The following is a 22,134-nucleotide window of genomic DNA, read 5'->3' on the forward strand; positions in this document are numbered from 1 at the left end:
TAATATATTTTATTAGCTTATCTCTCTGTACAGAGAGAAAAAAAAAAAAAAAAAAAAGAAAAGAAAAAAAAAATATATAGCAAAGGGGAGGAGGGAGGGGGGGATTTCCGTCCCACTTGGGTCGTGATGTCATCGCTGTCAACTCGGGAGAGATCCCCGGCAAGCTGAAGCAAGCAGACAAAAATAGTGAATGAAGGTACCGGGAAGGTGGATGGCAGTTACTACTGGATCAATCTTATAGGGTAGGGATATACGAGGAAGAACTATATATAAAGGTAGTGGTGGTGGTAGTGATCAATATCTGCATACTTTGTGATTGAGATTCAAGTCGAAACCATAAACAAAATTTCATATCACGGTGATTGTCTCATTGACAATAACATAACTATCATCATCTCACCTCTCATTCCATCCCACATCCACATCCAAAAGTATCCAAATCCAAATCCAAATCCATCATGCCAGTCGTTCCTTCGCTGAAAGACACCCCATTCGACACCGACATTCGCGACCGTCATTTGATATATGATTACGCGGCGCAGGACGCCCAAGGAAACCCGGAGAAATGGCGCTACGAAATGTGGTTTTATAACGAGGACCGCATCGTCTATGCCATCCATGGCGGTCCCATGGCCGGCCGCAAGAACTTTCAAACGGCCACGTACCAGTGCATTCGACCGGGCGAGCTTTGGCAGTGCAATTGGCTTGAGGAGACCGGTACCATATGTTCGCTGGTGTACGACATTCCGCGGAAGCGCATCACCACGTTGCTGGGCTTCTCCAAGGGACATTGGGAGGAAGCGGAGGCGGCTCACGGCGACAAGCGGAATGCGAAGGATCTGGAAAGATGGAGAGGGTTGGCCACGATTGGCAAGCAGACGGATCGGAAGCTACTGAGTGAACAAGCAGACATCCTGGAGGATTTCCGAGGCCCTGGTGATTTGGAGCCGATTGACATGGAATGGCCGACATTATAGGCGAGGCAAGATTGTGGGAACGTACGCACCGCAAGAGGGGTTATGCGGTTGAATGAGGATTGATTATAGGAGTAAGGGGGTTTAGTATGGTGGTTATTTGAAATGGTATTCTATTTTGTGCTTAGTTCGCAGATATCTGGTATACCCTTTAGAATTTTGACGTTTCACTAGCAATCATGCAATGCTTGGCTCGTTTAGGTCTTTCTTTCATTTGGGTGTATATGGGTTACCCCTTTTTGTGCATCTGTATTAATCCACCGGGGTTCACGGAGGGGAAAGAAGTCGGTCGGATTCTAGAAGACATCAGGTGTCGGGAGCCGAGTCATCATCCGTGACCGTTGGCCTTTCCCTCAGATGTCTTCGCAGCGGTATATCTCACAGCAGCTGACCTCTCAATGACTGACGGGATTATTCACGTCTGTCGCAGTATTATGTCACCAATCTTCGGGTGCCTCAGTTCTTCCTGTCGAAGTGCATCACAGAGCTGTGTCATATAATGTCGGGTAAGGGTGGGCACCCTGCTGTTCGTCGAAATCAACCCAGGTCAGGCACAGCTCGTGCCGAGAAATCTCAGTCAATGTGAGATATTTCTGGTGTAATAAGATAGTTGGTGGGTGATTTCCAAAATTGTGACGGGCATATTCCTTGCGTTCATTCTTGTCGGTTTATTTGCCAGAAAGGCAGGGTGAATCATAGGTCAGGAACCTTGACTTGACGACGAACTACCCGAAGACGGGGCCTGAGTGCAAACGAGCTCTAATTGTATATCGTCCACATATTTGGGGGGATGGCCGTTGTAGGATGGAGCTCTGCTAATAATGGCAACTGCAACTTGAGCTGCTTGGTCATTGGCAGTCATGTTATCAATGAACCAAGTCTTCCACGGTTCACTGCTAGACCCGGACGTTTGGAGGGTTGCAATTCGTGTGATATCGGTTTCTTGAGCAAAAGCTTTCTTTAGTCAGTAAATGAGACTCAATAAGCAACAGGTAAAACAAACACCGGAGCGAACATACAAATAGAGGGAATGGCAGCGACGTCGAATAGAGGTGGAGGGCAATTGGAGAGTACGGGCTGGTTGATGAGCATCTCACTCAAAACCGTATCCAGAGGATCATCGTAGTAACTTCCACTGGTGGTGAGTCCAAACAAGGCCTGCTTCAACAAAGTGATCAAGTCGTACGAGCACTGTGCGCCCCACACGCCATCGCAGCCATTGTTGGAACCTGACGGCGTTCCGGTAAGATTTCCCACCCGCAAGGCAATCTCGGAGGTGCGGTTGGAGTTGATAACAGAGTTATTGAGATGAGCACTGTATCCAAGCCAGAAGCTGACTTTAGTCATAGGTTCCTGGCCTTTTCCTCGAGAGTTGGCATCGAATCCATAGTATAGGTTGAGGCTCTCCTCAAACAGAGGCGGGAAGTTGAAGGAGACGGCAGTCTGTGCCAGGGCATCAAGACAGCTACCGCTCCAAAATGAGCAAAACTGAGCTATTGCGGGAGATCCAAAAACAAGCAATAGAACGAAGGCATGTACACAAGATCGGAGGATTGCCCCCATTCCAAAAGGGCCGGCCATTTGGTACCACGAACGGTCGGAAATCGTGCTGAGAAGAGAGACCGATCTGCTTCACAGACACAATAATGATTTAATGGGATCCGTTGAGCGGGTGAAGACCATGCTCATAACCGTGGTTCGGTGTATATCAAGGTCGATTAACAGGCGGTGGGATAGGTGGTCGCTTGGAAATGGTCAGGGTCGGGAGGCGGTCGCCTGAATCATGCCAGAACTAGAATTGCTATAAACGCATAAAAGGCGCGGAACAAGACGGATTCGCAAAAGTCCAAAGCTGTCGTGTAATATTCTCCAAAGTGTATAAAACGAGTTCAATTCGGTTATTCGCTTGTTATGGACAGTCGATATGTGTAGGGTTATTCGCGTTCGCAGCCGCGACGATCGGGTGCAGGAGTCGCGACAGACAGGGCGGCAGGCTGACGGCTTATCGGTAGATATGGTAGGGAGGTAAAGGAGGTACTCGTTCAGAATTGAAGGATACTTGAAGGTTATCAAGTCAAGGCTGGAAGAACAGACCGGGCCGTGGGGAGTCTGGCGGTTGGCAGACTGCTCAAATTGTCCCTGGCGCCAGGGCCTCTGTTAGAAATGATAGGGAGGGGGTGGTGGTGGTGGTGGTGGGAGGTGATGAGCGACGGTCAATGATGGGTGTGTACGGAGCGACAGGGGCCGATGGTCGGTTGCGGAGAAGGAATCAACCAGAGGTATTTAGCCAGAGAGAGTGTGTGAGAGAGGGGGTAAGCATAAGGTAATCAGGGTGTGATTGCCAGTAGAGAGAGGGAGAGTGAGTGAATTAGTTAGCAGTAGTGAGGAATTGGAGGTCAAGTCGGAAGGAGTAGTAGTAGTATGATGCTGCTCCGTCCTGGACAGATTATTCTTTTCTTGCCAGGGCGAGTTGGACTGTCTTGCCCGTGAAACAAGGCGTGTGGATACGCATGGGGATTGGTCCAAGGTGCCTGGCTTTCGGTGACTCCCTGACTTCCCAGAATCCTCGAGGCATTCTTGGCGCTGCCCGGTCACCGACGCTAACTGGCAGCCCCCGCATACCTTGTGCCGAATGCGGTAATTCCGGAGGGTAATCCCGCCCAGGGTCGCAGCAGGGAGCCAGTCACAGGGCCCATTCACCACATATTTCGGGACTGGCGCCGCTCCTCCTCTCTCCTCAGGGGCCAATAGACTCGCTTATGTTCCAGCCACCATCGTAACTAGGAGGTTAGGTGGTATTTTATTTTCTTTCTTCCCACGCCCAGTGACGGTCAGAAAACGCGTCTTGAGCTAAATACTTACTGAGTAACTAATTATCTAGCTGTGCGCCTGGTGAGATTTCCTTTCTGACTCAGGGTCCAAGTTGTCTCCATATAACTAGCTAACCAACAAGACATTAGTAGTTAATCTGTAGTGCTGATGAGCAGCGTCGGTGTGAACCCGCTCAGACTGCTGTCCTGTGTACGGTCGGTATCTCGTATCTCAGGTATTGTGTGGTAGTTCATACCAAGCCCCGTATTGGAACCAGCGTTTGAGATGATTTCTTCTGATTATTTTTATGATTATTATCCTTATTCTTTACGGTTTGGGAAACACTATGATCTTCCGGTTTCAGGGTCTGGTCACTCAATCCGACTAATAATATTACTTATCTAATATCTACCTGACTATAGTGGCCGGTAGCGGGTCCTAATCACCAACTGGTGATAAATTACAATATCTTTTTTTGGGACGCTAACTAAAACGCTTTTGGCTTTTTTCCACCATCATCCGGACCCTCCGGTGACATCGAGAATGCTTCAAGACCTGCCTTTCGACTCATTCGGAGCTCCTTCCGAACACATATGCTCGATGATTTGTCCATCTCCATTTCCCACTTTTCGAGGAAGTAGTCAAGGCTCAACACATTGGTCTCACCAACCCCCAATAATCAATTCCCTGAGAGCATAACAGTACAGTACAGTAGATCGGATAAAGTCTGCTCGCAGGGGGATATTGAAGGACCGGCACATTTAATCTACACTTTACAGTGGACAGCTTGTGAATGATTATTGACACTTCGGCCGAATTGTCCACTAACCCAATTTGGTCCTGTCGCCCGTGAACTTTTCTGGCCTTACTTTCATCAATCCCTCGTGTTCTGCGGTAAACGTCGAACAAGCTTTTTTCATCCATCTGATAGTAGTTTATAGGAGAATTCTGCAGAACCCTGCTGAGCTGTTGGATAAGCTACACTAGCAATTGTGGATGACTACCAGCGTGTGTTCAGGTCTCACGATTCTTTCGGCCTCGGATCCGCCTACTCAGTTCGTACATAACGGTTCCCGAAACTGCCAAAGACTAGATGCTCTCAGTCTAATACCTGGTATTTCCCATTAACCCACTCACTCACGCCTCGATTACTATGTTTCTGGGACAGATTAATTTACCCCAAGTACGGTGAGTTTGCCAATATCTGAGCAGTCAATGGTTATATGCCAACCGCACGTGGCTAGCCGTATCGGCATATTGGCCTTTCCCTCGTCTACTACTAGTATAGTATTGCTTTTGCCAATCAATGCGCCCGGTCTCGGAGGTTTTTTGCTGCATGGCGCGTTGTGATAAACACCTACTCGAACAAGCATGGCTAGAATATAGTGAGTTCAGCGATACAGCCCAGAGCTCAGGCCATGCCCGCAGGGTCTCGTTGTAACGAGACACGGACTCAACACGGATAAATGTCGGATGTCCGAACACCCTTGATTTCGTTATGCTTTAGGTCAAGTGTGATGGTTGCCGGAGGAGTCACTCTGAAGCACGCCGCTGGTAGGGAGAGGCCCAGATATCGCACCAATGGTATTGGGGGATGGCCCATAGGCCAATTAATCAGAGTGATATTATCGGAATAGGTGAAGTGAGGTGAGGTTATTAAGTGTCCATACAGCTAGCCAGCAAGACAAGCTGACCCGAGGCTAGCTATACCCTATCATGGCTTTCCCAAATTCTCGGCATAATCATGAATGCCAACGAGCTATAGATTTACCTTTTGATCTACAGGATGGTTGAGCGTGGCTGGTGATCCTACCAAAGCTACTGTAGCGGTAGCTGCCGATGTTACCAGCTATCAGAACCAAGCGACTCAAGACGTCAACTTTTGTATCATATGCTACTACAATGCCAATCATCCACTCTATCCGATAGATGAGACGATGTCTGGAACGGTAGACCGTTTTCCATTGCAAAAGCTCAAAGAGGGGGTTTGTTGATTGTCGGAGAACCGTTAGTTAGCCTGACCGATACGACTAGCGCGGTCCCTCGGAGAGATCCACTTTCCCTTCAGTAATTACTATACTAGTGGTCCCTGATACACTCACTCGACTCAACTCACAGGCACACCACACTAGTAGCCATCTACTAAACTAACAGTACTAAAGTAGCCTGCCCAACTTAGCGTCTTAGCCAGCGAAGTCCCTGATTTCCCTGCCTTCCCCCTGTTGCGATGGGGTTCGACCGACAGAAATAATTCCATCCAATGGTTAGTTAGTTAGCTAGACAGTACTTACTAGTGGATTTCTCGGGGTTGCACTTTTGGGGTTCTTTTCGACCTTCGTAGCTAAGAAACAAGGGCCACTAGTGGCCGCTATGAAGATTTCCGAGCAATGAGCACTGTTCCTTGAATGGAACCCCCGAAATTAATTTCATTTGGGTTTGTTGCTTTTTCGCTCAACACCCCCACCTCTCTCTCTCGGGCTCTCTCTCTCTTCATAGCTCATCTCATCGTGTGCTGTTGTTGGGTCGGCTATTGCCGCTGTTGCCACCAGTGGGTAGGTGGGTAGGATTTGGTTTTTGGGTTCGCTTTCGCTTGCGGAAAAAGTCTCTGTTTGTATGCATGCATGCAATGTACGTAGGTAGCGATCGATTGCATACCATTTTCACTTTCTTTCATTCTTCATTCATCACTTGGTACACACACTCACACGTCTGTACAGTAAGAAGAGGCGTGTGATATGTCTACTACCTCACTACTCCAGTATGAAGTGGTCAGACACTGCTTATCTCACTGCAAGTGGACAGGCAGAGAAATAGAACAGGGAAATAACTTATTCCAAGCATTCCGTCCTCCCCAAAAGAGCTTGTGATGGGTCTCAGTTTACCCTAATTGGAAAAGGACAAAAAAGAAAAAGAAGAAAACCAAGACCCTCGGTGGCGGCTTTTTTGATTACTTCCCATGTGGAATCAACCCCAAGCCAAATCAGTCACCAGTGACACTTCCTTTTTCCCTTTCTCACTAGATAGTAGTGTGAACTAACACTAACTTGGACTGAAATTGATCCCTGGTTTTTAGAGCCACCATCAGTAGTACTTACTACTTTAGTGTCTACCACTAACTAACCAACCAACCCGGCACCAACCCGAGGGGCCCAAGCGGCCAGTAAATACCAAGTAGTCAAGATAGCAGCACTACTCCGTCACTTCGTAGAATTTGACTATTGTTTCGAATTCGCTGCCTACCAATTTCCTCTCTCAACTAAACTAACTAACTATGATGTCTTTCCAAAGAAGGAGGTGGGGTTGGGGAATTTGTTCAACCCTTTTCTTTTCCCCCTTCCCTACTTAGTAGTTAGTTCCCTTTTCCCATGGACCGAAGGGATGGATGGGTGGGTAGTAGAGAAAAAATATGCAATGACATCAGTGATGCCCATCCCTGATCACCCACGACGAACCCGCATTCCAAACATCCGCGATCTTCTCTTTTAGGGATAGTCTGAATGCATCATTTCTACTACATACTACATACTTACAGAGTAGGAGGCACACACACACACTCTCTCTCTCTCTCTCTCTGTTGGTTTACTACCTACTTACTTAGTTACCATACCATGTGCAACCAACCACAGGTCGAATAGTATACTTACTTACTTACAGTCAGCCGACAATCAATTTGTTAATGTAGGTATCATTGAAATTAAAGCTATTCCATTCAAGAGAAAGGGTTCATTCATGCATTACATGCATGCACATGGAGAGCTGAGTCCTACCTACCTACTTTTACTGTACTTACCTACCCCTCTTTCATAATTCCATCTCATCTCATCCCGCTCTCCCAGGATCAGGGATCAATTAAATGAAATGCCAACCATGTATGTACGTAGTACTAACTATGCGACAATACTAATGCCTATGAGGTCATCCATCCGGAATGCCCTAAACAACTAACTCACTAACTACATTCTCCAACCATCCATCTGCCTGCCTGCCTGCCTGCCTGCCTGCACTATCTGACTGACTGACTAGCTCGCTCGCTCGGCCAACCAAAGCAAGTGGACTGGCTCTCTCTCGGGTATGCTTGCTTGCTTGCTTGCTTTGCTTGCTGCCTAGTCAGTCGCGAACCCCCTACCCATCATATCACCAAGTAACTAAAATTTAATTTATTCTATTTTATTATTAACAAACAGTTTGTTTCCAATCCATTCACAACAATACCTAAATGCCAATGGTCATTAGTAGATAGATCCATCATCCGGCTCTTGGCTGCCTAGTCAAGATAAGGGGAAAGAAAGAAAGAAGGAAGAAAACTCCTCCTGTTCTTCACACTTCCTTTCGCTTCGCTTCCGGTTCGTTCGAAGAACGAACTCATTCAGCCTCGGGATTCTCGGAAGTGCGTGGGTGGGTGGGTAGGTGACTAGGGACTCATTCCGGAATACCTTCCCCCCCTAAGTTCCTCTTCTCTTATCGTGATATTATAATCGGGGCTTAGCATGGTAGTATAGTAAGTACTACTACTACTACCTAAGTAGGTACTAAGTTCAGCAGCTGCCTAATGGTGCTAAGTTGGAGTATTTTCCCAAAAAAAAAAAAATCAATTGGACCATAGTTGATTTTTTCGGTTGGAGGTTGCCTGTGGATTCGAGCTTTGCCTTCGGATTGTCTCCCGACGTCAATTGAGTGGTTATGAAGATACCGATGGGACAGAGGGAAATATAAGGAGTCAAAGAAAACGAGATGGGGTACTCATACCCCAATTTCATATTTGCTGGGGAGTCGTAACTAAGTAGTGGGTGCTAAATACTACTATGGTACTATAACTTCCTATGTTCGTTGCTATCCCTTCGTATCCTGATAAGCACATACGAAAGGTAACAGTGCAAGTTTACGGGTTCCATCGGCAAAAGGCCCTCTATACGAGGTCGCGTGCCTTGGAGATGTCTCTCACAACCTCTTGACCTAGTCTCCCTTTGTCTGGGTTTCTTCTGCCTGATCTATAAATATAGATCCCACAGTATACCTTCATCGACGCTGCATAGTCGAGGTGTGCCTCAGTCTCTCCAGTGCTTCAGCGCGCTCTCTGAGTATTGACGCATATCCCTCGATCGTTTTCATCAACCGGCGAATCTTTTCCATTTCTCGAGCCCGATTCTTGTTCGCAATAGACACCAATTTGCGTGCCGTTTCAACCTCGGCCACCTCCATGTCTGTCAACCCACGCGTCTGGCGCGACTGATGACTGTTCTTAAGGTTCTTTGTGATGTTGGTGACCTTGGTGACAGCTTTTACGAGGGGTAACATAAATATCATGTGCGACGTAAGCCAGGAAGCATTTTCAGGTGTAGCGCCTCGATGGCCAAAGACCACGTCCATGGCCGCCGCCCGCTGCGTAAACCTCTTGAGACTATGAGCTCCCTGGGGCACCGGCGCCACGTTCTGCTCCCAGTCGAAGTACGGGAGCTTCATACCATTGCTATCCCCTTCGTTGCAGGAACGGTCACCGTTCTTAGACTTGGTGTCTTGTCTCGTCTTCATTTCCTTCCAAGTCTCATACATCCACAGCTCTTCCGATGTCAGCTGGCTCATGGCCACACTCTCCGGGTCGCTTTTCGATGGGTATGTTGCTAGTTGTAGTCCCGTGAATAGTGCGAGACTGTTTCCTTGCTCGACTATTTTAGCTAGCTCTTCAAGCTTCGTGCAAGTCGTTTGAAGATCATCCGTCTCGGTAGGCACAGGTAGGAATCTGAAACCCTCGCTTACTTGTGTACCGTCCGCAAAAGGCGTAACCGGATCTTCATATTCACGCTTCACTCCATGGCGTTCTGGTGTTATCTGAGAATCATAAACGCGTACCCCACGCGTCGGTAGTTGCCGTTCCATCTTCCGGCGCCGGGTCTAATCTATGTAGGGATTCCTGGGGTGTTTGGATGCGGACGGTCTGAAGAGACAGGAACCGAGATAGTACAACAGCTTATGAGCCAGCTGAAATAAATCGTTTCATGTTAGTTCCTGAGCAAAGGTTCATGGGCTCGTGTTTAGTCTGCAGGGGTCACACCAACTGTAATCCAGCTGTTCAAGGAGTTTCTCACGGAAAGGATACCACGTTCTGGTTCAGGTAGTGGTCACGTGCATTTCCTGACCGTTCGTCTCTGATTATTGGCCGTCGTCTCCCTGCGATCAATTGATTGCAGTCCCTGTTGGCGAGCCTCGATGGCGTCCGGCAGACTATCTCGCGGTATGTGGTTACCAGAGGATCTTTCAAGGGTGAGAGACAATCTTCCGTGAAAGGATGGTCGGGCAGAAGTCAAGATAAAGTATCAGTGAGGGAAGTGTAAACCGAACAGGGCTTTCAAAGAAAGCCAATGTGGTCGTCTTGGAAGACATGCAACTACAGGAAATAGAAGCAAGTGAAAGAAGTAAATGTGAATTGCATCGATATTGTACAGAGGTGCAACCGATTTCAGCAAGAGTATCCGACTGGCCGCCCTTTCCTAATATACACAAGGTTTTGATCCGTGACGTTTCTCGTTGTATACATGGTGAGATAATATGCAGGTGTCAAAATAGTCAGAAATTTCAGAGTATAACCCTGAATGAAAGGAAAAAGAAAAGTTTCAGAAGGGTAGGAGATTGTCCGTCAAAAGCAAGAAAGAAATGAGAATCCCCCAAAAACGCCAGAGCTCCACGCTTGAATGTCGCACATATATTTCCCGTGTTGGTCGCCTTTTCTCCAGTTCGATGAGAAGTTCGAAATCAATTGTCGTCATCTTGAATAGACGCGTGCCCATGGCCGGATAGCCAAACTCGCTTCCAGGGACCGCCCTCAGGCCCGAACGCAGCTTCCCGATCTTGACGCATCCCTTCGAGAACACCTACGATACCGCCATTGCGCAAGCGCTCAAGGACCACGTTCATACCTTGCTTACTCTTGAGCACGGCATCCCGAGTGCGGTTCAATCCAATGAGCTCAATCGTGCGTTGGATTCCCGCAGTGGACAAGGAGGTGAAAAGGCCTCTTTTTGGAGCTTCTTCTTCGTACTCCCCAGTGTGATCGCTACTCGGCTCCGTCTTCCTTCTGCCTAGCAGTTTTCCTTGTCCGAATTTAGAGCGGAAAGTGACTGTAGTGCGCACCGTAGTCTGCTCGCTTTTCTTGTCGTCGAGGGAAAGCCCTTCCAGAGTGCCGAGCGGACCCTCGGGCTGACGCTGGTAGAATTGCTTCTCGACCACGCTCAATATCCCAGTCCATTCCATGTTACGAGATTCCGTTTGCATCCAGCCCTCTTTGGCGTCCACAACAGTCGTTTCGAGGATATAGCTCTGGCCGGAATTGTCTGAGCCGCCAATCCCCTTGGGGAGGAGTTTGAGGATTCCCGAGGGAACCTTGGATTTCTTGAGAAGGAGGCGAGTGGTGTGGAGACGCTGAGTCGTCGGATCGACATAACGGTCAATGACATCGGTGGTCAGCACATGGCGAGAATACGGGTTGGGATAGCGAAGGAAGTAGGCCAGCGACACGGCCGGGAAGGAATAGTCGTAGGTGAAGACATTCTCGAAGAATTTCATAATTGCGAATGATGCATACAGAGTGGATCGGATGATTGGAATGAGGAAGTCACACCAACTTGGGGAAGAAAGAGGATGGAACTGGAGCACAGGGTGGCGTTGGGGATGCTGCTTGGTTTAAAGTGAACTGCAGTGCTCGCCTGCTCAATCGCCTTTCTCAGTGGCCGGACGAATCTGCCCGAGCCTCCGACTGGGAAGAATTTCTGTCAGCTTCTGGCCGCTCGCCGCTAAGCCTGTTTGGTAATGCGGGGATGGGCCGGTGCATCATCTGATTGTCTCCCGACTGGCCAATCATCGTGTAGTACTTAGTAGTCCTTCTTGGTTTTCTTCAGGCTACAAAGCACTACTATAGACCAGGACTGCGTGGCAGACAGCAAAGTCTTTGCTGATCCTCGTATGATTATACTTGAGGTATCAATTTTCTGACGTCAGGACAATCACCCTGCTTGTGATAGTAGTAGTATTCAAAAGACGACGGAACTACTAACCAGCCATCCTCCTTAATTTATATATCCGGGTTGTAAGTATATACTGGTAGTAATAGTAAATATCATCACCAACTACTTTACTATTCCAGCAATAGTGGTTAGTAGTACTAGTAGCTGTATAACTTTAAGTATTCAATCACTAACCATAACTACTACTAGCGCCGAGTTGTGATGAAACGGAGGAGCCATGACAGCCAAGCTTTTTGGACCTAGTACCAGTATAATTGATTAGTAGTAACAGGCTAACAGCAGAGTACTTGATTGTACTTAGTACCCACTGCTAGTCACACTCAATTCTATAGCATACTAGTATGAGGGGTAAGTAGTTACTAAGATGGTAGTACTACTACTGTAGTAGTGAGCACCCAGTTCGGACCCCCTAAAGGTAGTAGCAGAAATCAACAGTGCTCTGCCTGTACTATATATGCTGTATCTCATAACAACCTTTCGTCATAGCAGGGTACAGTCGGACTCATACGTGGCCCTGCAATGTAATGACAATAGGTGCGGAGCACTATTTGGCGCTTTTATGCATAAGATGTGTCAACAAGTGTGACACATGTCTGCAAGCTCATACGCCTACATGACCGATAGGGAAATCCTCGCATCTCACACGGTCGGGGCCCGAGATATCCGGGTGGTATCCTCGACTTTATTCGGAATCCTTCTATTGTCTGGCTTAGATAGACGTCAGGCATGTGGCTCGTCGATTCCTCTTAGTACAATCTGACCGCGGATGAAACCTCGGACACCATTGCTGAGCCAGCACTCCTCGCCATCCACTAGGTCAGTAGCTGCAATTGTATCCTCAGCGCAGAATCCCTGTGCTAAAGCATATTGCCTCGTTGTACCCGCATTGCCACCGCTGGAAAGCGGCGGTGTAATCCAAGCTGGCTTTCCCTCCCCATCCGTCGTATCTCGTCGCCTGAAGTATGGTGTTGTAATGCTTCCTTCCATGATCTCACCCGCCAAATTTACCAGAAGAACTTCCGCAGGCTCTACAAAAGAAACTATTCCCGATCGGAGTCGTGCAGCTGTGTAGAAGTCGCGAGCCGTAGTCTTGTGTGTTGTGAAAACGGATGGGGATATGCATTCGGAATCGATGTATACACGCCAGGCAGTGGACTGAAGGTTCGTTTCGGTTGGAGTTAGATAATTCAGCGGATTCATTGACGTCGTCGGGTTGACCTCAACCTCGCAAGTGCCCGTGCTATCGAGGAGAATCCGGAGGCGCCATGGCTTGGTGTTGTCCGGGATGAAGGTGTTAAGAAACTCGACGAACTGATTCGTGTCTTGTTTCAGGAAGGCGAGAGCTTTTTCCCAGCTGAAACATGCCGCTGCATTTCGAAGGCGTTCTTGGTGGTAAGGGAGGAGATAATACGGTGTGGTCAGTGGATCGGGTGTTGTTCTAGCCGCTGCCCGCTTGCCTATCGTTGAAAGAGCAGGATCGTAGCGTAGAGACGATATAATTTTGAAGTCCTGTGGCAGCACTTCCGAGGCCATTTTTTGCCGTCGCGGCAATTGCGACCGAGGGTAGTAGACAAGACACTTGTAAGTATGAGCTAGACAGAGCACCGAGCTGTTAGCAAGTGATAGCCGTGCTGTTGGCACCTCGGCACATTAGACGGTCGCACACTAGAAAAAGGGGGTTTGCGCAATTGAGAAGATTAATTCGCGCCAGCCTGAGCTATGTGAGATGGTCATGATCCAGCACAGAGGACGAGACATTGGTCCCATTTGCCTTGGAATCACGGATGATGATGTTGTGGAGAAAGCAGGAGCTGACGGAGCCCATCCCCTTGCGGCGAGTGTGATTGGCCCAAACCAGCTCGGAAAGCCCGCTGCGTCGCCGGAACCTGAACATCGCAACGCATAACTTTTCAAGCCGCATCTCTCCTCGCTCTCTCCCAACCCCAAGACAAGTTGTCCGCCCTGCCGACAAGCACTTGCTCTGCACTCAGGACCGTCCGTGCTCCCTATCAATTCCCTCCCAGGCCCATTTGCTGTCACGATGCTGACCGAGCTCCCCTTGTAGATTTATAGGAAAAGCGATAAGAAGACGGGTTCCTCTGTCGGGTCATCATGTCAAGCCAGTCGCCATTGCCCCAGCCTACGAAGAACGTCGTTCTCGACACGACTTCTCTTCCCCCATCTTCATCAGCATCAGTTTGGGACCGCATCTCGAAATGGGTGTCGGAAAATAAGGCCCTTGTTTACACCATTGCCGGTGTTGCTGTGGTCGTGACCAGCGCAGGTGTCGTCTACTACCTCTCCGACTCAGGTCGGACTACCCCGGCCCCTTCTACAGAGAAGAAGAAGAGCAAGAATCAGAGAAGAAAGGAGAAGAAGAAGGCAGAAGAAGAGAAGAAGGCCAAGGCTGCCTCCGTTCAAGAGGGTATGTTGAAGAGAACCACACTCTGCCTCTCCCGTCGACAAGCATCCGATTCGGGCTGACGATCTCCTTAGAGCCTGCCGCGAAGAAGACGGAGGAAGCCTCCGAAGAACTCCCAGAAGTTGACGAGGAATCCGTTGCACAGCTGTCGGAAGAGGTAAGTATTTTGCCTTTTACGATGGAAACACCCCCGGGCGCCGATACCGCAAATGCTAATACCGGATTCAAAGACAAGGAAGGCTTACGCAGCCAAGCTCAAGGCTGCTGGAAACAAGGCGTATGGCTCCAAGGACTACAACAATGCCATTGAGCTCTACGGAAAGGCCATTCTCTGCAAGCCCGATCCGGTCTTCTACTCGAACCGTGCCGCCTGCTATAACGTTCTGTCGGAGTGGGAAAAGGTCGTCGAAGATACCAGTGCCGCTCTCGCCATGGACAGTGAGTACGTCAAGGCCCTGAACCGGAGAGCCATTGCATACGAACACCTGGAGAAGTTCAGCGAGGCTCTTCTTGACTTCACCGCCAGCTGCATCATCGACGGCTTCTCCAACGAGATCAGCCGTGTTGCTCTGGAAAGACTCCTGAAGAAGGTTGCCGAGAGGAAAGGAAAGGCCATTATCGAGGCGAAGGGCAAGAAGCTCCCTAGCCCGACCTTTGTTTCGAACTATCTCCAGAGCTTCCGCCCCCAGGCACTGCCCGAAGGCCTCGATGAGTCTGCGGATCTGAGCGACGACTCCGGTAAGGGTCAACTCCGCAAGGGTCTGCTTGCAATGGCCCTGAAGACTGGTGATGGCTACGAGGAGGCTGCTTCTGCCTTTGAGAAGGCTCTGGAGCTCGGAGATTTGGGTGAATACGAAGCCCTTGCTCTTAACCTGAGAGCCACCTTCACCTATCTCGAGGGTAACGCTCAGGCCGCATTGTTGGATCTCAACAAGAGTGTTGAGCTGCAGCCGTCGTTGGTTCAGAGCTACATCAAGCGTGCCAGCTTGCATCTCGAGCTCGGTATGTTAAACGCCCTTGTCGTTTGGTAGATGCTTTGCTAACATGTCCAAAAGGAAACAAGGACGCCGCTGCCGACGACTTCGAGCTCGCCATCACCCACAACAAGGATGACCCCGACATCTACTACCACCGCGCCCAGCTTCACTTCATCCTCGGAGAGTTCGCCGAGGCTGCTAAGGATTACCAGAAATCCATCGACCTCGACCGTACTTTCATCTACTCCCACATTCAGCTTGGTGTTACGCAGTACAAGATGGGCTCCGTTGCGTCCGCCATGGCCACCTTCAGAAGATCCGTGAAGAACTTTGAAGAAGTGCCTGATGTCTACAACTACTACGGTGAACTTCTCCTCGACCAGCAGAACTTCTCGGAGGCAATTGAGAAGTTCGACAAGGCCGTGGAGATGGAGAAGCAGAGCAAGCCTATGGGTATTAACGTCCTGCCCCTGATCAACAAGGCTCTTGCCTTGTTCCAGTGGAAGCACGATTTCCAGGAGGCCGAGAACCTCTGCCAGAAAGCTTTGATCAGTAAGTCTTGCGAACGTTCGCTGTAAAGTGGAGAGATCTTGGAACACTAACCGGCTTGCAGTCGACCCCGAATGCGATATCGCCGTAGGAACGATGGCCCAGCTTCTGCTGCAGCAGGGCAAGGTCTCGCAGGCCCTCAAGTACTTCGAGCGCGCCGCTGAGCTTGCTCGTACCGAGGCGGAGATCATCAATGCCATCTCCTATGCCGAGGCCACCCGCACGCAGCTGGAAGTCCAGGAGAAGTACCCCCAGCTTGCTGCCCGTCTGCAAGGCATGGGTGCTGGCTTTGCCCCCCCTCCCTCTCTGTAAGATTGAGTCCTGACATATCTTCATTTACACCCGTCAAGACGCCAAAAGACGTGTACGACCTAATCTATTTTCCCTCATTCTCTTCTGTCTTGGAATTCCGGTGGTTGAAGCGTTGCAGGCCGTAGCTTATGCCTGGTCTGCTCTGGTAGGTGCATGGGCGCCTGAACCATTCATCTGTGTGTATTTACTATAAGGACTTCTTTTCTTTTCTTTTCTTTTTATGTCTCGATTTATTTGACGTCTGGATCTTTTTATTTTCATTTTGTGCCGATATACTGTTTTATCTCCTATTGCGACCGTGTTTCCATTTTTCTGTTTGCGAGGTGGTTTTTCTCCCCCCTCTCTGTTTGTCTCCAAGCTCTCTCCATTGGTTCTGGGAGGGGTACACTGGGCTCTTTTATCGAGGAAGAAATGCGGGCATGATGAGAGATAAGAGAGGTCTGCGGACCGGAAGATACACATATATTTTCTATCCGGCATGTCGGTTTGGGAAGAGAGGCAAGCACGAGCGATGTATGTATGTACCATAGTATAGGGAAAGCCAAGTGTGGGGATGAATAACTTCAAGTCAAGAAAGAGTTAAAGTAATGGTGACAGGTCGGGTCGAGTGATGGGGGAGATAGATGGCGAGTCACTGGATCATCTACTTAGTATTCAATCTTACCTCTCCTGTACTCCGCCCGACTAAACTAAAAGGTGCTGGTCCACCTGACGGGTATTCCCCCCCACCCGTCAGCCTATCAGCACTCGCTCTCTCGCCCGCATCGGCGTCATCCATCTTGTCCGAACATGTTATCGTTCGACTCATCTACTCCCTATCTGACCCTCATTCAACAGCTTGTCTGCTGAGTGATGCCTCTCCTACTTCTTTCTCCATCTTTATTGTGAGTGAGACAGAGAGAGTCTCAGGCCCTTCCGAGGTGTGTTAAACTACCTCTTTCACTTTTGTTGCGTGAACCAAAACCTGAGTGGTAGTAAGTTAGATACGGCCCCTTCCTATTCTTCTTATCAAATACACTATGAATCAGCGCCCTCTGCCTGATCGCCGTCACACCCTTCCCTGCAGGCAATATCTGGGGACTGTCTAGGCTGCCTCTGACATTCACTGCTGGGACTAACACTTTGGTACGCTTTCATAGCCAGTGACTTTTCTTCTACGTTTCCCGGGTGCCTGACAGCGACCGCCCATTGATTGACCTCAGGCTGATCCCATCGGGTCGGTCGTATGCTCCTGCCCCTCCTACCCAAAGCTTCCTTGGGTTTCCCCGTTGGCCGCCTCGTCAGCCTGCTGTAAACACCTCATCACTTCCTTGCCTTTCCCCTCTCGATATTATCGTGGTCTTCATCTACCTTCAAAGGCTACCCTCAGATCCGTTTTCCATTCTCTGCCGTCCTGTTGGTTGATGTTGATGCTGAGTAGGTAAGCGCTCAGGCAGCCTTTCAGGTCTCTAGCATCCGGTCTTGCCGTTCAAGCGCTGAGGAGTCTGGGATATAAGATACTGATACCTTGGTTCGATCCAGACTGCACTGCACGTCTAAATAACTGTCGCTCTATCCCTCTGTGCTGACGGCACTACCACTTATCACCATGCCTGCCACACAGGGTAAGTGTCTGCTCTGCACTAGCCTATACGCACCGAAGCCAAATCGAACTAATACCTGTTCTTCGGGCAGCTATTGTGACTCTCCGCCCTTTGTCCGTATCCGATGATTTGCCATATCGATCCCTAGAGTTCACTTCTACCAATAACCAAGTCAACATTGGTCGGGCTTCTAAGCGTGAATCAAAGAATCTTATCCCCGCCAGAAACAATGGTTTATTTGAATCGAGGGTCATGTCACGCAACCATGCCAAGCTATGGGTGTGCTTCGACGAGCAGGTATGTTCTTCTATATGGCTATCATCTCAGCTACAGGTAGTTGGGCTTCAGGCCAAAACAGGCTGAAATTTGTTTAGCTCGTCTACATTCGTGACGGTGGGTCGATGCATGGTACCTGGATAAATGGGAAGAAAATCCCAACAGAGGAGGACTCTGTCATCAAACATGATGACGTGGTCACCTTTGGCTCCACAGTGTATCGTGGCTCTGGTGAGTCTTGCCCGACTACTGAGAAAGGTACAGATGGGTTATTGACGTGTCATATAAGATACCTTCCCTCCACTAAAAGTTCGTTGTGAATTCGAATGGCCTGACCCTTTGTATGCCCCATGTGTTCCGCCTAGTTTGAGCAGTGCTGACACCATGGACAGCCAAAGAACCGCCCTTGCAACCAATACCTTTTGTGTTCCTGACGATGATGACAGTGATGCAAAAGAAGATTCCGTTCCTATGGTGGTTGCATCCGACAGTGCTTCCGAGATTGACAACTCCACCCCCGATTCAGATTCAGACGACCAATCCGTCATGGAGGTTTCGTCGCCTTTGACGTCCCCTCTGAAGAGGGACGACGCAAGAAATTCCCACGTGGGTGCCTGCTCAGATACAGATCAAGTGGGTAGACATGATGGCCAGCAAGGATCCCAATTGAGCCCTATTGATCTCGAGCATGGACAACATGAACAGCCTCTGGTAACTCCCCGGATGACCCCACCCTCCGTCATAGATCCTATCGACGATCCAAGTAACACGGCTCATGATTTTGATGCTTTCATCCAGGAGGCGGACAGTGCGTCTGCAATGAGTACCTCTGACGACGAGGATTCCAGCTGGGGCGAAGATGACCATGCTGGTTCGGATGACGACGAAGATGACGAGGTTGATTCCCAGTCTTCGTTCAGATCCCATGCAGAACAGTCTCATGAAGATGAGGAGTCTGTGAGATCGAGCAGCCTTCATGTCCTGGGGATTCGCGACTTGATAGCATCAGAGGCGAGCTATGCTGTGGAGGAAACAAATGCCCGCTTGCCATCTGGAAATGATACTTCCAGGCCCGAATTCAACGATCGACATGGGGAGGATATGGCATGTGACGCTGAGACGTGTGAGCCGGAGTTGCTCGCCGTTAGGAATTCCACATCAGATCTGCGTTCTCAGAGCACTGGCCCTTCCAGAATAATTTTGACCGAAGCTCCACCGCCGCCAATCTTATTGCAGCCAACTCTGTCATCTCCGTATGGAAAGACAGTCGATCGTTCGCTACCTAGCTACCAGAATAACCCTCCAATGATGCACATGGACTGGTGGAATCCACGAACCACTGCAAACACTTCATACTCCCTGCATATCCCCCAAACTCCGCAAGTGCCTTACGCTGACGGACCCTTTGTCAACAACGAGTCGTTCCTGCTTGGTGAGACTGATCCTGCTTGTAACCGTGGTAATGATTCAGTCATTGCGTCTATGGCTACCCCTGGAATTATAAGCCAGGAAGCAGCTTCGAGTGACGGACAAGAAATCCAGGAGACACCCATGCCTCAGAAACAGCCAGATGCCATTCCAACACCATTGCCACAGATGCAAAGGTCCGAGACAGGATTAGATAGCGTTCCCGCAAACAAGCCACTGAAAAGGAAGGCGGAGGAGATTGATGGCCCGTCTGGGAGTTCCGAGCTAGACGTTGCTACTTATCATCGAGACGGGGTTGACTCAGCTGTGACAAGCGATAGCCAATCGTCTGACCAAGAGACTTGCTATCCGGATGCTCAGCCACAGATGCCAACGGACCAACAGGAAATTACATCCCAGTTGGCAGACTTAGACAGTGCGAACGAGCTGCTGTCAGTTGACGACCCCATTAATGATGCCGAGACGACTGCACCTCCTACAAAGCGAGCAAAGACTTCTAGTGCGGGGAGGTTTGCCAGCCATGCTGCAAGTGCTGCGTTGGGTGTAGCCATCGGTGCTTTCGGTACTATCGCTGCGTTGGCGTCGCTCCCCCCAGATTACTTTCAGTAAAGAACAGGAGTTGACCCATAATTGGCCATTCGCTTTGGAAACCATGCGCTTCTGCTATGAAACACGGTGCTTATGAACCACACCGAGTACGTGGTGCTATCGGCGTTCTCTTCTCATACCTTTCCGAATTGGGATATGGCGGGTGCTGCTTCTCTGTCTCTTTTCTTTTTCTTTCTATCTATCTTTCTTTCACTTTTCCTATGTTTGGTATGGGCGTATTTCTCGCCGTTTTCTTATCTTCCTGCTCTAATGGGCTTCTTCAGAACCGAGGTACAACCAGTCAGCCCCCGCAAACCTGGATGTAATTATTGTTCTAGCAAATAATACAGCCAGTTCTTCCGATGGCACACTAGTCGGTGTTGTTCCGGGGTGGATGAGACGGGCCAATGTAACCACGGCCGCAAGGCAGGCTCTTCTCGCTCTCATGATCGGTGGGCCGGCTTTTAGTTATGACCGGGGGGTCATACTGGTTCTTTCTGCTGAGCGGAGCCCATTGGCCCATTGGCTTGGTGACCGCCATGAAGTCGACCATGACCACCACGTCGGCGCCTCTATCAAGGCTTCTCGTTCGTTACTTTCTCCTTCTCTCCCTCTCTCTTTCTTTCCGTCTCTGCATTTTCCTCTTGATCCTGATCTGCCGTAGAGGAGCTGCCACCGCTTCTTCTTCCCCACCTTCCCTCCCCTCCTTTACTTCCCCTCATTGTCGGGGTCGTCGTGCACCCAGAGTAGAACTTATCATTGAAGGGCAATAACTAGGTTGAAGGTGCCCAACCGTTCGGCCGGCCAAGTTGCCGTACGTCACTCCCCTTCCTCCTCCCAGCTTTGCTTTTCTCTGTACGACAAACGGTGCCTCCAGCAGCAGTTCCACTCCGTCAAGCGCGCGAGTCGCATCCAGTTTCCCTCGGTAGTGTCCCTGTCCCGTGGCCTTGCCTTGAGTTCAAGGTTGGAACTCCTTCGCCTACCCTGCTTTTGCTTTTTCTCCTTCCAGGGATCTCTATCCCGGCCAGCACTTTTCCTGTGAGTCGGGCAGGTTAACAATGGCCACGATTATGTGCCCTAATTAAATTCCAAGCTGGGTCCTCAGTCGTGCGCGTGATGCCTGCCGGATACTTGCAGCTCACCGACCATTGATCTGACTGAGACCCGACTTTGCCGTCCTCCACTCCTACCTTACCTGTAAGCCACCCACCCTTGCATATTTTCTTCTTTCTGGTTTTCCTTTTGTTTCTTTTCTTTGTCCACAAGTTTCTTCTGTTTCCCTGGCTTGTGGGATCCACCCGTGACCGAGACGGAAATGGACTACATGGATGGCATTGTCACTGGGTTTCTGAGCCATCCTTCGCCTCGGTCTAGGATCCCTGAGTAAGGGCAGATTGGTCCCTTCAAGACCACTAGGGCTCAAGTAGGTGTTCCGTACTCCGTACCTGCGGCAGGAGCATCAGAGTCAAGCAAGTTTCCCGCCATGAACTGCGTGAGTTCCAACCGCAGTTCGAATCCCATAATATGGACAGGGATTCTTATAACATGTGACCAATCCGCAGACGCAGGCCACTCAAAGAACCTCCAGGATCTTCGGCCATTGGTCCAGGCAAGAAAATTTCCTTTGCCTTTTAATGAGGACGACGCAAGATTAATGTCCCAAAAGCCGAGCAATCATCGCTGCACTGCGGTTGCGATGGAATCGCCATCTCCCTTTCCTTTCCCCCCTTAAGAAGTGAGAACCGGATACCTGCAGAAAAATTCGGAATGGACTGCCACTTGCGAGGCGCGGAAATTACGGCCTGCAAAAATTACTATCTGATCGTCCAGTAATCTGCTATTCTCATTTGTTCCCTCTCCCCGTAATTATTCCTTCTCATTTTATTTTTATATTTTATTTTATTTTATTTTTCTATCTAATTATTTTCTTTTTCTTTCTTTCGAGGGCGCTTGTCCGCGTGTCCTCGTGCCCCTGCGGTTTCATGGCTCCCGTCACACTGTGCCCATTGTTCACAGGCACGCATGAATAAACCTCCTCTTCCTTCACTCTTCGCGGGTTTGACTCGCTATTTCTTCTTTGCCTTCCTCAGTCTCCATTTGCCCTATACTTCAGGGATAAGAAGACAGCTTCTAGCGCATGGGCAGTGGCGCTGCCGCTAAATTGGCCTAAACGCCGCACGACCGTTGCTCCATCGCTTG

General features: G+C 49.5%; 7 protein-coding genes across 7 annotated transcripts; 3 read left to right on the forward strand and 4 right to left on the reverse strand.

Annotated features, from left to right (window-relative positions):
- Positions 1–341: 341 nt before the first annotated feature.
- BO79DRAFT_176191 (phenol acid carboxylase) lies at positions 342–977 on the forward strand (the record flags this gene model as incomplete). Its single annotated transcript, XM_025679839.1, has 1 exon — positions 342–977. The coding sequence occupies exon 1, from the start codon at positions 459–461 to the stop codon at positions 975–977; it is 519 nt and encodes a 172-aa protein (XP_025538089.1). The 5' UTR covers positions 342–458.
- Positions 978–1,674: 697 nt separating this feature from the next.
- BO79DRAFT_151730 (uncharacterized protein) lies at positions 1,675–2,537 on the reverse strand (the record flags this gene model as incomplete). Its single annotated transcript, XM_025678662.1, has 2 exons — positions 1,675–1,928; positions 1,994–2,537. The coding sequence occupies 2 exons, from the start codon at positions 2,535–2,537 to the stop codon at positions 1,675–1,677; spliced, it is 798 nt and encodes a 265-aa protein (XP_025538090.1).
- A 5,746-nt stretch (positions 2,538–8,283) lies between these two features.
- On the reverse strand, positions 8,284–8,669 carry BO79DRAFT_32601 (uncharacterized protein). The gene has a single exon (XM_025689078.1). The coding sequence runs from the start codon at positions 8,540–8,542 to the stop codon at positions 8,321–8,323; it is 222 nt and encodes a 73-aa protein (XP_025538091.1). The 5' UTR covers positions 8,543–8,669; the 3' UTR covers positions 8,284–8,320.
- A 130-nt stretch (positions 8,670–8,799) lies between these two features.
- Positions 8,800–9,834, reverse strand: BO79DRAFT_32602 (uncharacterized protein; the record flags this gene model as incomplete). The annotated part of the gene is made up of 1 exon (XM_025689079.1): positions 8,800–9,834. Exon 1 carries the CDS (start codon positions 9,657–9,659, stop codon positions 8,802–8,804), a length of 858 nt encoding a protein of 285 aa, XP_025538092.1. The 5' UTR covers positions 9,660–9,834.
- Positions 9,835–10,209: 375 nt separating this feature from the next.
- Positions 10,210–13,371, reverse strand: BO79DRAFT_238779 (uncharacterized protein). Its single transcript, XM_025684846.1, has 4 exons — positions 12,554–13,371; positions 12,207–12,274; positions 11,534–11,668; positions 10,210–11,400 (listed from the first exon to the last, which is right to left on the reverse strand). Exons 1-4 carry the CDS (start codon positions 13,331–13,333, stop codon positions 10,533–10,535), a joined length of 1,851 nt encoding a protein of 616 aa, XP_025538093.1. The 5' UTR covers positions 13,334–13,371; the 3' UTR covers positions 10,210–10,532.
- Positions 13,372–13,912: 541 nt separating this feature from the next.
- Positions 13,913–16,060, forward strand: tom70 (putative mitochondrial outer membrane translocase receptor (TOM70); the record flags this gene model as incomplete). The annotated part of the gene is made up of 5 exons (XM_025684073.1): positions 13,913–14,225; positions 14,297–14,379; positions 14,453–15,224; positions 15,278–15,751; positions 15,813–16,060. The coding sequence occupies 5 exons, from the start codon at positions 13,913–13,915 to the stop codon at positions 16,058–16,060; spliced, it is 1,890 nt and encodes a 629-aa protein (XP_025538094.1).
- A 1,265-nt stretch (positions 16,061–17,325) lies between these two features.
- Positions 17,326–20,260, forward strand: BO79DRAFT_32632 (FHA domain protein). Its single transcript, XM_025689080.1, has 6 exons — positions 17,326–17,480; positions 17,582–17,664; positions 17,735–17,940; positions 18,018–18,150; positions 18,209–18,260; positions 18,312–20,260. The coding sequence occupies exons 2-6, from the start codon at positions 17,649–17,651 to the stop codon at positions 19,954–19,956; spliced, it is 2,052 nt and encodes a 683-aa protein (XP_025538095.1). The 5' UTR covers positions 17,326–17,480; positions 17,582–17,648; the 3' UTR covers positions 19,957–20,260.
- The last annotated feature ends 1,874 nt before the right edge of the window (positions 20,261–22,134 follow it).

The sequence above is a fragment of the Aspergillus costaricaensis genome, assembly GCF_003184835.1.
Source record: "Aspergillus costaricaensis CBS 115574 unplaced genomic scaffold BO79scaffold_22, whole genome shotgun sequence".
Lineage (NCBI taxonomy): Eukaryota > Fungi > Ascomycota > Eurotiomycetes > Eurotiales > Aspergillaceae > Aspergillus > Aspergillus costaricensis.

What these genes read in the sequence shown, in the direction of transcription:
- BO79DRAFT_32632 (XM_025689080.1), top strand. An exon ending in GGGTGTGCTTCGACGAGCAG is followed by an intron (nt 17,941 to 18,017) that starts GTATGTTCTTCT and finishes AAATTTGTTTAG; the next exon opens with CTCGTCTACATTCGTGACGG. An exon ending in CACAGTGTATCGTGGCTCTG is followed by an intron (nt 18,151 to 18,208) that starts GTGAGTCTTGCC and finishes GTGTCATATAAG; the next exon opens with ATACCTTCCCTCCACTAAAA.
- BO79DRAFT_32601 (XM_025689078.1), bottom strand. Translation starts at nt 8,542, where the DNA reads ATGAAATTGGGGTATGAGTACCCCATCTCGTTTTCTTTGACTCCTTAT.
- BO79DRAFT_238779 (XM_025684846.1), bottom strand. Translation starts at nt 13,333, where the DNA reads ATGGCCTCGGAAGTGCTGCCACAGGACTTCAAAATTATATCGTCTCTA. An exon ending in GTTTCATCCGCGGTCAGATT is followed by an intron (nt 12,275 to 12,553) that starts GTACTAAGAGGA and finishes CTATGACGAAAG; the next exon opens with GTTGTTATGAGATACAGCAT. An exon ending in GCTGACAGAAATTCTTCCCA is followed by an intron (nt 11,401 to 11,533) that starts GTCGGAGGCTCG and finishes TTCTTCCCCAAG; the next exon opens with TTGGTGTGACTTCCTCATTC.